Source organism: Lytechinus variegatus, chromosome 10, assembly GCF_018143015.1.
Source record: "Lytechinus variegatus isolate NC3 chromosome 10, Lvar_3.0, whole genome shotgun sequence".
NCBI classification, from domain to species: domain Eukaryota; kingdom Metazoa; phylum Echinodermata; class Echinoidea; order Temnopleuroida; family Toxopneustidae; genus Lytechinus; species Lytechinus variegatus.
In genome coordinates, this window is record NC_054749.1 from 24,882,999 (window position 1) to 24,901,433 (window position 18,435).

Sequence of the window (18,435 nt, forward strand, 5' to 3'; positions counted from 1 at the left end):
GTAGTAGTAGTAGTAGTAGCAGTAAGAGTAGTAGTAGTAGTAGTTTTAGAAGTAGTAGTAGTAGTAGGAGTAGTAGTAGGAGTAGGAGTAGTAGTAGTAGTAGTAGTAGTAGTAGGAGTAGCAGTAGTAGAAGTAGTAGTAGCAGTAAGAGTAGTAGTAGTAGTTGTAGTAGTAGTAGTAGGAGTAGTAGTAGGAGTAGGAGTAGTAGTAGTAGTAGTAGTAGTAGTAGTAGGAGTAGCAGTAGTAGAAGTAGTAGTAGCAGTAAGAGTAGTAGTAGTAGCAGTAAGAGTAGTAGTAGTAGTAGTTTTAGTAGTAGTAGGAGTAGGAGTAGGAGTAGTAGTAGTAGTAGTAGTAGTAGTAGTAGTAGTAGTAGTAGTAGTAGTAGGAGTAGTAGTAGGAGTAGGAGTAGTAGTAGTAGTTTTAGTAGTAGTAGTAGTAGGAGTAGTAGTAGTAGTAGTAGTAGGAGTAGTGTAGTAGTAGTAGTAGTAGTAGTTTTAGTACTAGTAGTAGTAGGAGTAGTAGTAGGAGTAGGAGTAGTAGTAGTAGTAGTAGTAGTAGTAGTAGTAGTAGTAGTAGTAGTAGTAGTAGTAGTAGTAGTAGTAGTAGTAGTAGTAGTATAGGAGTAGTAGTAGTAGTAGTAGTAGTGGTAGTAGTAGTAGTAATAGTAGCTTATTTAAAAAAAAATTCAAACTTTAATACTAAATGTTACCAGGGGAGTGAAACCACTCATCCAAGGTCCTTCGTTTCAAAAATACTTTTTTTTCTACAAGCTTAGGCGGCGATTTGCGGTTTAGGTGCAATTTGCGGTTTAGGGCCTTAACAAACGTGCCCTATCGTGAAAAAGACATCCTTTTTACGTGTTTTTTTGGTCGCGAATGGTATCCACTCGTCAATGTAAGTGGCCCCCCGGGCATCGGTCATGAATTATCATTTTCAGTAGCGAGTATCGTGTAACGTGTAACGAGTCACTGAAATGTAATAAATGGATTTAATCATGGAAAGAAAAAGCAATTCTTTTTTATTAAATCTTTAAAGTTCGGAACTTGTACATAATGCCCACAATTATGATGATTATTATGAATATTATGGGATGACCAAAAATAGTATGGTCATCATGAAATTGGTATAAATTGGAGGCTATATTATGTTGAAAAGATATAACCTAAATGTATCTCTCATGTTAATTTAGTAAAATTACCCTTTTGCGATTTTACACGGACTGAGGTTTTGTTTTTTAATTGTTTACGAATTTCATTATTATTGGTGTTGATGCTGTGAAACAATATACATGCACTCATATCTGTTTACCTGTTGTTGTTTTTTTTCTTTTGAACTGTTTAAAGATATCAATATATATGTGAAACGATGATATATACATGTACTCATCGATCTGTTTGCCTATTTTCTGTGTCTGATCTGCCTTAAATTGAATGCCACACCAGACTTATATCACTTTGTCAAATGTCATTGAGACCTGCTTACATCACTTTTTTTCATTTAGATGTTTTAATTCGAAATTGTGTTACAACCTATAATGAGCTACAATTAAGTCTTTTGACGATAGTTGGTGGACCTGGACAGGAGCGTCGCACGGTGACTTTGCATGGACAACGACACATTTGCATTTTTTTTTTCGTTTGGTGCAAATCTTCGGATGGTCCACCGACTTTCGTCAAAAGGCTGTGAGCTCTCCATTGTGACTTGACTTGCATTTTCAAACGGATTGATGTGTGAGAGAGCTGCCGCTTCGCGAAAACTACCCCTTTCATAGTGAGAGCCTATATTGGAGGGCAATATGAAAATTCTGAGATTAGTTCGATCCGGATTCAAAGCGGAGTACTCAACCCACTTCGAGAAGAGGGTTACAAACGGAGTTACACCGCACCGGAAATGCGGTATGCGCTTATCGCTGTGATCTCGCCACACGTATGGCGCGAACTCGCTTGGAAACCATGGCAACGACTGCGGATACACCGCTGCGGTGCTTGTCAATAGGAAAGGGGGTGTGAAGTCGGTCCGCAGTACAAGCGTATAAACTCAATCCGGAGTTATTCCGGAGTAACTCCACTTCAGTATGAAAACGGTATCATCATACTGACAGACTAGTACCGTTTTCATACTGAAGGCGAAGTGGAGTTACTCCGGAATAACTCCGGATTGAGTTTATACGCTTGTACTGCGGACCGACTTTAAACCCCCTTTCATATTGGCAAGCACCGCAGCGGTGTATCTGCAGTCGTTGCCATGGTTTCCAAGCGAGTTCGCGCCATACGTGTGGCGAGATCACAGCGATAAGCGCATACCGCATTTCCGGTGCGGAGTAACTCCGTTTGTAACCCTCTTCTCGAAGTGGGTTGAGTACTCCGCTTTGAATCCGGATCGAACTAATCTCAGAATTTTCATATTGCCCTCCAAAGAGGAGTAACTCCTCCTGGACTCCGGACTTACTCCACTTCGACTCTCACTATGAAAGGGGTAAAAGTGGAGTTACCCCGGAGTCCAGAGTCTAGATCAGGGTACTCTATTTGGAGGGCAGTATGAAAATTTTACGATTATTTCGACCCGGAATAATCCTAGAATTCTAGAATTTTACTTAACCCACTTCGAGAAGAGGGTTACAAACGGATAGAGTTATACCGTTTTCATACTGAAGGCGAAGTGGAGTTACTCCGGAATAACTCCGGATTGAGTTTATACGCTTGTACTGCGGACCGACTTTAAACCCCCTTTCATATTGGCAAGCACCGCAGCGGTGTATCCGCAGTCGTTGCCATGGTTTCCAAGCGAGTTCGCGCCATACGTGTGGCGAGATCACAGCGATAAGCGCATACCGCATTTCCGGTGCGGAGTAACTCCGTTTGTAACCCTCTTCTCGAAGTGGGTTGAGTACTCCACTTTGAATCCGGATCGAACTAATCTCAGAATTTTCATATTGCCCTCCAAAGTGGAGTAACTCCTCCTGGACTCCGGACTAACTCCACTTCGGCTCTCACTATGAAAGGGGTATTTAGTCCTCACCGGAATTGCGATATCGCCTATTTCGCCCGTTACTTCATTAATTTCCACATGGGGGAGATTCTGTGCCCCATATTAGGCGCGATCTCACTTCGAAACCGCGGAAACGGCTGCGGATACACCGCTTCGGAGCTTGCCAGTTTGAAAGGGGTGTAATGTCGGTCCGCAGTATAAGCGTATCAACTCAATGCGGAGTTACTCCGGAACAACTCCTCGAGCTTCTTCGCCTGTATGAAAACACCCTTATATAAACACACTTATCCCGCCTGATTATTACCTTTTGTTTATTTGCAATGCTTTAATTGGCGTATGATCATGTTCTTCTTTCAAGCCAAGCGGGTGTACTGGATCGAAACAAACATTTGACTAAAGGAAACTAGATTAATTTGCATCCATTGCAGAGCAAATTCGCGAAAGTTCGGATTGACGTGACCTCCGTCTTTGGTTTCTATATAAGGCAATCAATATTTATCTAAGATTCATCAAGAAAGAAATCCAATCGAAAATTATGTCTGCTGCATCGAAACTGATTGCTACAATGGCTTTTATAGCAAGTATGATGTTCGTTAACACCCTTGCTTCAACTCCGTCCCCTGTTGTGTGCAGGCCGAGCTGTACTTGCACCGTGCCAATTATTCATCCCAACGATTATTTCAAATCACTTCTAAGCTCGTCCAAGTATCATGTCAAATGCATCTGCCCAGAAAACGGACTGATACCAGACGAGTTTCTGAATGTTCCTTATCTTGAGGTAGAGTTTGAAGGCCAAGCTGTTCTGGACAGTGGATCTTTCAGCGTGAATAATTTCAGCGACCTGTACATTTTGACAATCTCTGGGGTTCAGTATATCAAGCCAGGTGGTTTCAGAGCAGTGGCCAGTACACAATATATCTTTTTTAGAAACATGTCTCTTGACGTTTTTGAGAAGAGTGTTTTCATGTATCTGAAGCGACTTGGAGAGATCCGTGCTGATAATAATCACATTAGTGTTCTGAAGGATGGATGCTTTGAAGGTCTTACCAAGACCCGTAACCTCAATTTATCATATAATTTTATATCGAGTGTATCCAGGGATAACTTCCGTGGACTGACAATGTTACAGACACTCGATCTTTCATGGAACAACATCGTTCGACTCGAACCAAAAACTTTCGAACTGATGCCAGAACTTAAAGCACTGGAGCTTTCTTCAAATGCTATCGTACGAATCGACCGAGGGACCTTTCTGAATTTGAATCATCTGGGAACACTCAATCTTGATGGGAATCAAATCAACGTTCTTCCAGAGCCACGTGTCTCGGAATCAGTTTACGTAATCATACCCCACAATCCTCTTCAATGCGATTGTCGCATGAACTGGGTAAACTCTTGGATTAAGACCGTGGGTCCACAAATCTCTGGTAGTTGCGAATATCCGGAGACGCTCAAACGGATCACCCTATTCGAAGCCTACAAAGAACCGATGCCACAATGCAAAGGCAATAACTCTAAGATACATGTAAGTACAGGAAGTATGGCCATACTGACCTGTCCATTTGTTTATGCCTCCTGGGTTGTTCCTGATATGCCTAATGCTACTCTCCAGGACTCAGGGCAGAGCGACAACCATTATTTCCTGACCAATCGTGATTCACTCAAGGTATGGAACGCCCAAAAGCACGAAGAAGGCGTTTACACATGCACCACAGAAGATGGAGAAGAATCAATGGTCTACGATCTTGTTATTTACTCCAAACCAAATATTTTGTTGATATTTTTTATTATGATATTGTGCTTTTTATTATCTTGTTACATTTTGTACCTTCACGGTTGCTTTAATAAATGTCAAATGAATGGATACAGGGACATTAACGACCAGAATGAGAACATAAGATACGTTAATAACCCAATCGTGCCACCACACTCTTATATATGTTGGGTAATCGGTCCACACAACACAACATTTTACATCATGCCTTCGTAGTCATTTTACATCATGCCTTCGTAGTGAACGGACGTGTCACTGGCGAGCTCCTGCCCGCGAATTTTAAATGCTATAATCTACACTGGAAATGCAACTGTTATCTACATTTTGGTAGCACGTTTATTTATCGTGATGAGTTATCATCTATCGTCTAAGAAGTCTGCCTACAATTTACGAAAAGCAAACGAACCTAAAGCCAAACGTTTAGAGAAGAACCAACCCAAAACTTCCCAACCTACAAGATCAGCTTCATCACTCGATATGTCAAGCGACTCTGAAAGTGAAACTCCCGGTTTGTCGGTGGACACGGGCTCAGACCAGGTCCTTCGCTCCATGGCCGATATGAGGAGCATGCTCTCCGGTAAACTTGATGATGTCTTGAGTCAGTTAACGGTTATCAAGATCGAGCTAGAACAGACGAAAAAAAGTGTTTCTGTATTAGAAGCAAATGTCAACTTTGCTTTGGATAATTAGAAAATTAAGGATGAAATTCCGGTGTTAAAGGAGAAGATTAAGCGACAAGAAGAAGAGATGGAAGGGAGGCTGACACTTATGGAAATACACAACCGGAAACAAAATCTACTGGTATACGGAATTCAAGATAAAAGAAACGAGGACATCGTCGTGACCGTAAGGGAGATCCTTTGCTACTTTCTGCGAATTACGCTAGAGGAAGCCCGGCAAATCCAACTGGTGAATGCGCATCGATTGCCTGTACCCCAGCACGCGAAGCAACCTGTCGGACACCCCGCCGAGCCCGGACCCAAGCCTATCATAATTCGATTCGCATCTATGTTTGACCGTGACCGGCTTCTCCGAGCATTCGAATCACAGCCGCGTCTTCAGCGCACGGGATCAGTAGCAACCGCCTCTTCGGACCCGGGAACAAACCCCATCCAGCAGCAAAATTGGGACCCAGCGTACGCCCGCGTAACTATCAGGAGTGATCTTCCCCCGAAACTAAAGAGGGAACGTGGACGACTGGCTGCGGAAGCTTACCGGCTCCGACGTGAAGAAAAGGTCTCCACAAGGATCAGACTCGCTGGATCAAAGATAATTCTTACAACTCGTCTGTTGGATCGCAGAACAACGCCTGGTCTACCTGGTCGGGATGACAGCTTTATTAGGCAAGTCTCACTAAAATTGAATTCTGACAGAATTTTATGTACTGTGCTGAAACCATAGAGATTACACGGCTGAAAGATATCGGTATGAACCAAATTGATCTATCTACAATTTTTATATGTTTTATGCTTGAACCTTGCAAAAGTGAATAGTAAGTAACCCGTAAAAAAAGGTAATATAGGTTTCCAAGGTCAAATGCTAAATAAGTCTGTCTGGTGATATACTGACAATACCATTTCATTTACATTTTTCTTTCCTGTCTGATGTGTCGAAAAAATGAAAAAAAGGAAAGACTATCCTGCTACTAACTGCAGACCAAAGATGAAGGTAGAATGACACATATCTAACGTCTAATATTTTGTACCCTTATTTCCCCTGCTGCATAATGATATTATATGTACTGTGTATATCACCAATATCTTGTTCAAATCAGAAGAGGTGCTAAAAGTCCCCTTTCCTGTCTTAAATAGCAATTTTCAAAGATCTGTTTTTATTTTCTCTTGTCAATTGCTACGTAAATGTTTATCATATAATTATTCTTGCCTGAACGTTTTAAAAATGCAAATTTGTACTTTCTAAATATTCTTGTAATTTGTTTCGAAACTATACTATTTGCCTGCATGAAAAAAAAATCTGTTCTAATTTTGCATTAAAAAAAGAAGAAAAAAAAAATCTTAAACATTTAATGATCACACTTTATTAAAGTGTAGATCATTTTCAATGTCATATACTTGTCTTTTTTGATGACCTTAACAAAATCAAACAAATTAATATGAAAATGCAATGTTATATCATTTCCATACAGGGCCCACCCTGTCATTCATTGCAGAGCAAAGTTGTAGGCAAGACGACATGTTACTTTGAATACTAATTTAGTATACGTTTTGACCTGCCACTTAAATGGTATCTGTAATGTATTTTTATTTTTAATTTCATTGTTATACCAGTAGCAGAAAAGGTGACGTTTCTTGGGAAATATTATTCAGACAACTCCCGTCGAATTCATCGCCATCTCCCATGGTATGCAATCTATAAGAATTTTAGAACCTTTCTCTGTCCAGTGTTTAAGACCCGTTTCATGCAGGGTCTACACGGGTTAAAGAAAAGTTCTGGGGAATATTTTGGGGTTTTTTTTCTTTTCTTGTTTTAAATAGAGTGAGAAGCTGGCACTCTACAAACTGTATTTGTTTGAGCAATTGCAAATGCAAAAGATATCGACGCTAAAACCATAACATAATAACCTCTGAAAATAGTCAGTAGTATACCTTTATTTCAAAGTTTTAATATCCATATAGTAACATAATCTATATCTTACACTCATCACAAACTTTTATCGATTTGCAATCGCCAAAACTTTTATTTGTTTACCATGTAGCAGTAAACAACAGTACTGTCATGACTATAGCAAATCGAACTATTCCGAATGATTACATAAATATTAATAAACAATGTATATCCTCGATACCTTTTGTATCAAAATTCATCTCCTTTACTTCAATTACCATTATATCACGTTTATGATAAAGATATACTTTTAGGATCAAGTATCCTACAGTGATTCAAAACAACCCCCCCCCCCCGGCTATTTTGAAAAATCCATAGACTGAGCTTCCCCAGATGTATACGATCAGAGGAGGATAGCATTCCAGAGCTGAGGTCTAGGTACTCGCCTCTTTCCCGCCTCTCTCCTTTCATTAATTTCTTTTCATATGTTCATGTAACCTGTGACTTAATGTCAAATGACTTCCTATAGTCACACCTTTATATTGCCCTTTGTTGAAGATGGAAAGCATGTTTTGTTTGCATTCTTTTCCTTTCATTTCCAAATTCTATCGACCATAGTAAGGTATGCCCTATTGATTTCTGGACTCCACCTTACTTCCTTTTATTCCCTTGCTATCTTAAGGCAAATTCTTGTAATTTAAGCTTTGACATGGACAATTCTTCGATTCGTCGTCAAACTTTAATTACATGCATTTATTAACAATGGGTCGATAACCTCTTACTACTTTTATTTATCACACACAAGTCATGCTAATTTGCAATTCCGATACGCTCTTATTTAAGTCCTGCCTTGTTTCTTGGTAATCCTTTAAATTAGAATATCTTTTGATATCAAATAAATGACAGACTATTAGGGGTCCACCAGTTCTCTTTCCCGAATTCCTTCCTCATTGTCCAAATTAAATGTTCCTTATGTTCAGTTCCTTTCTAATAACGATAATCACCAGCTATTTTCAACAAGGGATGCCCTAAAATCTGGCGAAAGGATTAACAGGATACCAAATTCCAGGTAAGGCGTACGGAATGTGAATCTTGTTGCATGCTTGTCTTGTTTGTGTTTGTTTTCTCTCTCTATTTATATCTTTCAGTAAACTCGAAATTTTCTATTGTAAAGTTCATATGTAAATTGTTGGCTATTCTGATTTAATTGCCTTGCATGGCGGAGGTAATTTTATTTATTTAATTGAAGTTTTCTGCCATTTAATGTACTCCTTTGTGTATTGCATTTCTTGCATGCTCTCTGTATTTCACGTTTGAACTGTTGTATGCCGATTGTACATTTTATTCTCCCCCTTCAAGCTTCTGAATGTTTCAGTCATTGCATGCCCTCCTCTTTCATGTTCGAATTATCTAGCATGCTGAACTTCAATTAAGTTCCACATTCTTTATAATATTGTCTATTCAAGCTTTCGAACGTTACGTTTTTTGCATGCCCCTTCATCTCAATTTAATTTTTTTTTTCTTTCACAATTACGTCAATCCTAATCTAAAGATATTTGGTGTAACTGTCTTTTTTGTCTAACGAATGTAATTGCCAAATCAAGCAATTCAATGCATAACATGTCCTCATCCTATATCAACTATGTTAAATCATCAGGAAATGCTACTTTTCATTCTTCTAAATTACAGGTATACAAAGATGCAAACTGTGAGCTGTCAAATGCACGGGGTTTTGCTGACTCGATGATGAAAGTGAGGTAATGCGCGGCCTTTCTCGTTCCAACCTCTCCCTCTCCCTTTGTATTCTCTCCCTCCCTGTAACACTCTTTTAATTATTTTCTTTCGTTTTTCACATGTCACTATCTCCCACTCTGTACCTGCATTTGCGATCCTTCACTTAGATGCCGAGTCTACGGAACCCTGTTCATTTGGCATAACACGTGTTTATATGTACATGTATGTGTATTCATCGTATATACAAGGGTGTGTTTGTATGTGCATACCTGTATACATATTTCTTTATAGTTATTCAGTCTCTGCATTCAATCTTTACATATTATATGTATCAAATTCAATACATGTATCACCGGTCTGTTTCGTCTTTTTCTTTGGCCTCTATACTCTGTACAGTTTCATTTATTATCTATTACACATAGTTTACTATCACACAGTCAACCTTATAACGAACATTTTTCTATTATTGTCACTTATACTTTTCGGCACGCTTTAAATAAGCGCACCGAATTTTACAACCTGCATTTTGGCGAGCTCGTTCTGCCATCAAATCCTTATGTACTTCATTATGCTATATGATTCAGAGGCCAAAGACAAAGACTAAGAGAATGATAATAAAATGAAATAGCAATGTTAGTTACTTACTTAAAGCTACCACACACACACATATATATATATTCTATGTATCATTTATAACTAGTCTCATTGAGTGTATTGCAATCACTATTTTATCAAGGGCATCTCGCCAGGAACTTGTAAAGATGCTCCACATTTTCTTTAGTTCATTTGTTCGTTCGTTCGCTCAGCCTACGAAGACTTTAGTTCGATGTTATTGTTACTTGTGCGTTCATGTGATTTTTCGTTTTGTCTTGTGTCACTGTCATTTTTCTTTTGCATGTCAATGTTTTGTTCCTCCCGTTCATTTATTCATGTATCTGTTTTTCTGTAAGCCCACTCCATATGTTTTAAGCAGGACTCGACATTTTCTTATTTTTCTGAGCACTAAGACGAAATTCAATTATGAGATTCTCATCAATCTTTCACGTCTGATTTAGCAGATGAGCCATTTTTTTCTTTGAATAATGATGACCTTTTTGATTTACTCCAATCTTCGCCAACTAGTCATACAAATTCTAACAATGACGCTGCATATAACCGTTTTGTTGCAAGAACCTTAAATTTAGAAACCGATACTTTTGATTTGCACTCTGATGAAGACGAAATTCTAAGTCCTTCATCTGAATATATAACCCAGTCTCAGTTTAAAGAAATTACCAAACAATTCTCCATAGATACGTTTTCTCTTTTACACTTTAACATTAGAATCATAAGTAAGCATTTTGAGGAATTCCAATTGTTATTAGATAATCCTTCCAAACTTCCCTTTTCTATAATTGGACTTTCGGAAACTTGGTTATCCAGCGAGTCTAATCTTCCATTTGCCCTGGATGGCTATGACTTTATCGTTAACAACAGGCAAAATAGGTCTGGTGGAGGGGTTGCCCTCTACGTTTCTCAAAATTACGATTACATAACTCATAAAGAATTTATTAAATCAAACGAAATTGTAGAGTCTCTTTTTATAGAAATAAATATTCCCACTTCCAAAAATATAATCATAGGCATTATGTATAGGCCTCCAAATTCTAATTCAAATGATTTTCTCCTCTACCTTTCAGATTTGCTAAAAGATCCACTTTTTGTAAACAAAAACGTCTTTATAATGGGAGACTTTAATATTGATATTTTGAAACATGAAAATAATAACATATCCCATGAATTCCTTGATATATTCTTGACTGCCTCATTCTTGCCTTTGATATCGAAACCCACTCGTATGGCGACTCATTCCGCCACACTCATAGATAATATTTTTTGTAACGTTCTGCCTTCGCCGGACTCTTCTGTAGTCATATCCGATATAACCGATCATTTTCCAATTATGTCACATTTCACCCTTAGGCGCCCACTGAACAATCTACACCGGCCATCAAGGCGAAGACCAACTCATGAAAACATAGCCCGACTTGACGCTTCTTTAGAATCTTCAGACTGGTCGCGTGTTTACAACTCAGATGATGTTAATGCATCATTTGAGAACTTCCTTGACATATTTTGTAATAAATTAGATACTTACATTCCAAAAGTTAAAGACAAAGAAACAGCATACAAAAAAAACACCAAGACTTCCATGGATTTCCAAATCAATTTTACGTTCAATTAACAGAAAAAATAATTTGTACTATAAATTTAAGACAAAAGGTTCCGAGCGAGCCAAAATTAAGTATTCTAGATACAAAAATATTTTGACTAAAACAATACGACTAGCAAAGAAAAAATACTTCACGAAACAATTACATTTATATAAGAACGACATGCAAGGTACATGGAAGATTTTAAAACAAGCCATGAATTTATCAAATAACAAAACAAGCATAACTAAAATAAGGGATAATGATCAAATTGTTGAAGACTCTGAAATTATTGCCAATATTTTTAACAACTATTTTTCCTCTATAGGGGTAAACTTAGCTCATGAAGTCCCTCCTTCGAACAAGCATTTTTCTGATTATCTGGGCATACCTAATACAAATTCTATATTCTTTACACCTGTTGTTGAACAAGAAATTATTGATATTGTGTCTAGTTTGAATAACAAAAAAAGTCCTGGCTATGATGATATCAACAACTTTATTTTGAAGGGTGTATTTTCCTCTATTGTTAATCCTTTGGTATATATTTTTAACCTTTCATTGCAAAATGGTCAAGTCCCCGACAACATGAAAATAGGTAAAATAATACCTCTTTTCAAAAAAGATGATAAGCTTAATGTCAATAATTACAGACCTATTTCCTTACTATCCTCCATGTCAAAAATTTTAGAAAAGGTCGTTTACAATAGAACTATTAACTTTTTGAAAGCACAATATTTTCTCCGATTACCAGTTTGGTTTTAGAAAAAAACATAATACTGAACATGCCTTATTAAAATTCATTGACAAAGTGGCACATGCTCTCGACAACTCTTCACACATGGTTGGTATCTTCCTGGACTTCTCCAAGGCCTTCGACACAATCAATCACAATATATTATTACATAAACTCGCTCACCATGGGGTGCGTGGGAAGGCCTTGGAGTGGTTCAGGAGTTACTTATCCAATAGACGTCAGTACGTAACATTAAATGGCTATACATCCAATATGCAAAATATAAATTGCGGAGTCCCACAGGGCAGTCTGTTAGGTCCTTTATTATTTATCATTTATATTAATGATTTTTGTAATTCATCCAATATTCTTTCGTTCATATTTTTTGCCGACGATTCAAATCTTTTTTATTCTCATAAAAATCCAAAAACGCTACTAGATATAGTAAATTCTGAGCTAGAAAAGGTTACTCAGTGGATAAGAGCTAACAAACTATCCCTTAATCTAAAAAAAAACAAATACATGTTATTTAGTAATACCATAGACACACTGCCGGCAAACATTATGTTTGATGATACCCCTTTAGAAGTTGTTTCGTTCATAAAGTTCTTAGGCATAACTGTCGATAATAAACTTTCGTGGAAATTTCACATTGAAAATATTTGCAAAGCGATTTCACGCAACATCGGCATAATAAATAAACTGAAATTTCATTTTCCTCCACAAACCTTATTAATGCTTTATTCTTCTTTAATCTTACCGTATTTGAACTACGGCATTCTTGTTTGGGGCAATACCCACCAAGTTTTATTAAACAGACTTCTTTTATTACAAAAGAAGTCTCTCCGTATAATTAACCATTCTTCATTTCTTTCACATACAGATCCATTGTTTGCCGAAAACAAGCTGCTGAAAATAAATGATCTATATCTGTTTCACTTAGGCCAATTTATGTATAAATATAATAACAAATCACTTCCTCACGTATTTGATTCAATGTTCCCTCAAAATCGTTCAATTCATCATTACCCTACAAGACAGTCTAATGAGTTTCATTTACCTCTTTTAAGAACATTATTAGCTAAAAAAAACATTTATATACGATGGCCCGAGATTCTGGAACTCCCTTAGTGAAGATATAATTAGAAGCCCATCCCTTTGTTCTTTTAAAATGAAACTTAAAAATAATTTTCTGAAATCATACAGGTCATCATAAAGACTCAGTTTTAAATAATTTATCATTAAATTCACCATTTCATCCCTCCTTAACTTATTTTTTTTGGGGTATAATTTGAAGTCTTGCTGTATTATATCTGTTATCTTTCTTTATCTCTTTTCATTTTTATTTTCATATCCTTTGTGTGTGCTTCAATTGTTTGATTGTTTCTTGTTCTTTGTTCTGCTGTTCTCTGTTTTGTAAACTTGTCTGTCTTCGTAGGCAATTCTAAAATAATTATTTAGAGGGGTCCACACAATACAAGCACTGCTTTTTAGTGGATCCCTCCATTTTCACAGAATTTTTATTTTAAAATGATTATGACATTTTGCTTATATATATATTACTATGTTTTGTTTTACTTCTAATTTAGATACATATCATATGCTGTACATACCTGAATTTATTTTGTCATTATATAACTATTTTGACCTCCTTTGTTCTTCTGTTGAAAATGAAATAAATAAAACTGAATTGAATTAATATGTACTTTTTGTTTTACATCTTATAATGATTCCACATTAGCATGCAAAAGGAAGTCATCTTCCAGGCTAGGTTGAAATAATTATAAAGGTTTTCTTTTCATGCTCCATGATCAGTGAAAATCACCAGTCGAGCTGAAGGGATTCACAAAAGAATAAGCCTACATGAAATCAATTAGAATGTTTAGAATCACCTATTTTATGTCCCATGGAAATTATCAAAGTACCTTTTCAGTTCACTTTATGTTAAATCAATTAAATGAATTTAAATATGCCTACTAATTATATAGTTTCTGAATCCAAATCCTGCAATTAAATGCATTATATATTGTGTTTCGTACGGGACAACTTTTAATAGGACAATAATTTAAAAATGAAGGGCAGTTAATAGATCCTCATTGGATAAATCGATCACCCATGAGTCAAAGAAAGAGAAACTGATTTTATGAAATTGCATCTTCAAAAATAAAATTGTAGGAAAAACTTTTGCATTGTCATGTGTCGTACGGGTCATTGCCAAAAATAGGTTTGGAAAAATCAGGGCTGCCCCTATTATGGATCATGAAAATGTTGTAGATATTATTTGGAACCATCAATGATATATTATTCTATTGACCTGCAATATTTTCAATCTTCTCGTGCTTAGCAAATAATTGTTTCAGGCGGTGTTTGTACTTGACTATTCAATTAGCAAAATTATTGAAAAATTTAAAATTCCATTGTTCCCCCAATTAAAACTATATCTGCCTTCACTTTTGGTTAAAACTCATAATTTTCATAAAATTTAGGTATCATAGTAAAATATTACACTACTTATGACTTATTGAATGCATGTTGAAATTTATGATATTTTTGAAGTTCTAGTGTGGAATCGCCCCCATGCATTTTATTCCTCGGATATCCAGTGAAGTCATCCAGACTACGAAGACATCAGTAGCAGACATCATTTTTTCCAGGTACAAAGTACAGCATGAGCTCATTATTCAGATTCATTCGATGTGAAACCGCAAACTTTAAGGTTGAAAATGATGCTGGTAGTACCCGGTGATCGAATCATCTTCTTTCAAGCCAAACGGTTGTACTTGAATCTAATCATAGGACTCATTTAAACTAGATTAATTTACATCCCTAGCCAGTGCTTGTTCGTGTTTTATTGAAACGGCGGAACGGTGTGACCTCCGTTGTTGATCTTTAGTTGCTTAATTAAGGCGACAAAACTTTACCTAGGAGTCGTCGAGAAAGAAATCTAATCAAGAATGATGTTTGCTACATCGAAACTGATTGCTATAATGGCTTTTATAGCAAGTATGGTGTTCTGTAACATCCTTGCTTCAACTCCGTCTCCCGCAGAGTGTGCACCGAGCTGTAATTGCACAAGAGTTCCTTCCAACGATGTTTGCAAACCACTTCTGAGCTCGTCCAAGAATGATCATGTGAAGTGCATCTGCCCAGAAAACGGACTGATACCTGACGAGTTTCTGGATGTTCTTTGTATTGAGGTGAAATTTGAAGGCCAAGCTGTTCTGGACAGTGGATCTTTCAGCGTGAATAATTTCAGCGCCCTGTACGGTTTGGCAATGTCTGGGGTTCAGTACATCACACCAGGTGGTTTCAGAGCGGTGGCAAGTATTACAGAACTGTTTTTCAGAGACATATCTGTAATCGTTTTTGAAGGGAATGTTTTCATGTACCTAGAGCGACTTGGAGAGATCCTTGCTGGTAATAATAACATAAGTTTTCTGAAAGATGGATGCTTTGAAGGTCTTACCCAGACCCGTAACATCAATTTATCTTATAATTCTATCTCGGGTGTTTCCAGAGATAACTTCCTTGGACTGACAATGTTACAGACGCTCGATCTTTCATGGAACAACATCGTTCGACTCGAACCAAGAACTTTCGAACTGATGCCAAAACTTCAAACACTGAACCTTGCTTCAAACGCCATAGTACGAATTGACCGCGGGACCTTTCTGAATTTGAACCAACAGGGAACACTCAATCTTGATGGGAACCAAATCCACGTACTTCCAGAGCCACAAGTCTCAGAATCAAAGAGTCACCCAGTTATCGTAATCATACGCCACAATCCTCTACAATGCGATTGTCGCATGAACTGGGTAAACTCTTGGATTAAGACCGAGGGTCCACAAATCTCTGGTAGTTGCGAATATCCGGAGACGCTCAAACGGATCACCATATTCAAAGCTTACAAAGAACCGATGCCACAATGCCATGACAATAACACTAAGATACATGTAAGTACAGGAAGTATGGCCATACTGACCTGTCCATTCGTTTACGCCTCCTGGGTTGTTCCTGATATGCCTAATGCTACTCTCCAGGACTCAGGGCAGAGCGACAACCATTATTTCCTGACCAATCGTGATTCACTCGTGGTATGGAACGCCCAAAAGCAACAAGAAGGCGTTTACACATGCACCACAGAAGATGGAGAAGAATCAATGGTCTACGATCTTGTTATTTACTCCAAACCAAATATTTTGTTGATATTTTTAATTATATTCGTCATATCGTGCTTTTTATTATCTTGTTACATTTTGTACCTTCACGGTTGCTTTAATAAATGTCAAATAAAGGGATACAGGGACATCAACGGCCAGAATGATGGGAACATAAGATACGTTAATAACCCAATCGTGCCACCACACCCTTAAAAATGTTGGGTAATCGGTCCACACAACAATTATTGGTCAAACTTTTTCCAATTCTGGTTGGTTTTGAACCGATAATGTGCATGCGCTTTGGGTGAAAACTACACAGTATTGGTTGAAAACTACCCAGAGTTGGATAAATATATCATACCCAATTGTTCTGTGGACATTATGTTGCCCAATATTCTAAGAGTGTATGTGGTTTGTCGCTCCTAGTCGGGGCGAACCAAAAGACTTCAATTATTTTGAATAATTTTTGTTTCAATCTGAATGCCATAGTATATTTGATGTAAAGAGATATCATATTAAAAATTCTTGTGTACTTTTCAAAATAAATGTTTGACCATTGATGAGTGGTCTAGCGCGGCCGCGGGCCGGCAAACGAACATCTCGTATCTCGTGCCCTTCTGGACTGAATAATAGAAACCTTTATGAATATGGAATGGACAGGAAAGTGTTTCTTTTCACATGGTACCAACCATTCTTGCAGTGTTATTATGGTGATGTCCTTATGATATTTCGGAAAACAAAATCCATTTTATCTTAGTTGGTGATTGGAATTGTGTATTAGATACAAAGAAAGGTGTTCAGGTAGTACAAAGTTCATATTATAAAACACCTCAAAAATAATTCAACTTTGTAAACAGAGAAGATTGACAGATATTTGGAGAAAGACCCATTCAGATACGAAACAATTTACGTGGAGAAATTTGTATATATCATCTTTATTCACCAAATAAGTGTGTAACATATATGTGCCACCTCAATAAAAAAAATGTACATAATAAATCACAAATTAAATACTCAAATAGAGAAAGAAGATGGAGTAAATTGAAAAAAAGAAATACATAGAAATTCTCTCAACTGACAATACTTCTTCCCTAGTTAACGTGTTACATACGTTTTCCTGATCTCTTACTAGCTGCTATAAGTTCTTTCAGAACATTCACATTAATTTCTTTACAAGCCGGAGACATCACAGTTCTTACTCTTCACTACTTTCACTAAGAAAATATTTCATCTCGTTTATTCATCTCCTTTCAAAAAGTTGAGAAAGGGTTCCTTTTGCCATGTTTTAAAACCTTTCTCATGAATCCCGAACCAGTTTTCACAATTACGTCATGTAGAGCATTAAGGTTGACAATCAGACAGTAAAGCTACCACCAAATCACAATGAGTTATATCATTAATTCCCCTAATTTTTCTCAGAGCTTTCCTCCAACAGATGCATATGGTTAATACAGCTTTACTTCCTAATTGCCAGAAGCATGCTAGAAACTACAACGATATTGTTTGAATATTAAACACAGCACTGGTGATTTAATATGGCCAAAATCTGATATGATAATATTAAAACTTTTCCAGAATTCAGCAGTAGCTGCTGAAACCAAGCTATTTTTGTCAATAGTTGAGATACCGTGACCTAATGCCCCACTATTGATATTTGACACATTTTATATCATTAATAACAACATAATATTCCCTAGAATTGTTGTTTCCACCAGCTGGTAAGACAAGAAATAGACTTTTAGAAAGTGATATCAAATTCTGTGGCAAATTTCTCACGTATCCTGGTTTGGAAACCTTTCTTTGTTGGCGACATAAGAGTAATATCAGCAGCATATGCTAAGCATCCCGCAAAATAACTACCAATTCTACAACCAATCCCTTCTTGTTCAAGTTTTTACAAGCAGATCATTCACATAAACTGAATACAGAATAGGAGATAATACTCATATTTGTTTTATACTCTGTTAATTTATCATTGAAGATGCATCAAGACTTTTTTTAAACCCTTACAGGGTTTTAAAAAACCCATCTCGTATCGTATTTGCTGTGCGTTTTATCATAGTTAGTCGAATGCTGTGAACAAAATACTTTTCTCTTCAAGTGTGAATGCTAAGAAAAATGAATACGTTTTGTTATGCTATTCAGAAACATGAAGATTCGTTGAGGTAGCACAATTAGAATTGTAAAAAGACGGGGCTAATAATTAAGACGATTAAGGACAAGAACTGGCATCTCCGAGGCAAAAGGCGAAGGCCTGTCCAATGGAAATGGCCCCAAATCAAG

At 37.1% G+C, this 18,435-nt stretch overlaps 2 protein-coding genes across 2 annotated transcripts; both read left to right on the top strand.

Moving 5' to 3' along the window:
• Positions 1-3,442: 3,442 nt before the first annotated feature.
• Positions 3,443-4,978, top strand: LOC121422682 (leucine-rich repeat-containing protein 4-like; the record flags this gene model as incomplete). Its single annotated transcript, XM_041617845.1, has 1 exon — positions 3,443-4,978. A coding segment is annotated over one exon (1,536 nt), but the record flags the coding sequence as incomplete, so codon positions are not given.
• A 9,959-nt stretch (positions 4,979-14,937) lies between these two features.
• LOC121423266 (leucine-rich repeat-containing protein 4C-like) lies at positions 14,938-18,161 on the top strand (the record flags this gene model as incomplete). Its single annotated transcript, XM_041618596.1, has 1 exon — positions 14,938-18,161. A coding segment is annotated over one exon (1,428 nt), but the record flags the coding sequence as incomplete, so codon positions are not given.
• Between the last annotated feature and the right edge of the window lie 274 nt (positions 18,162-18,435).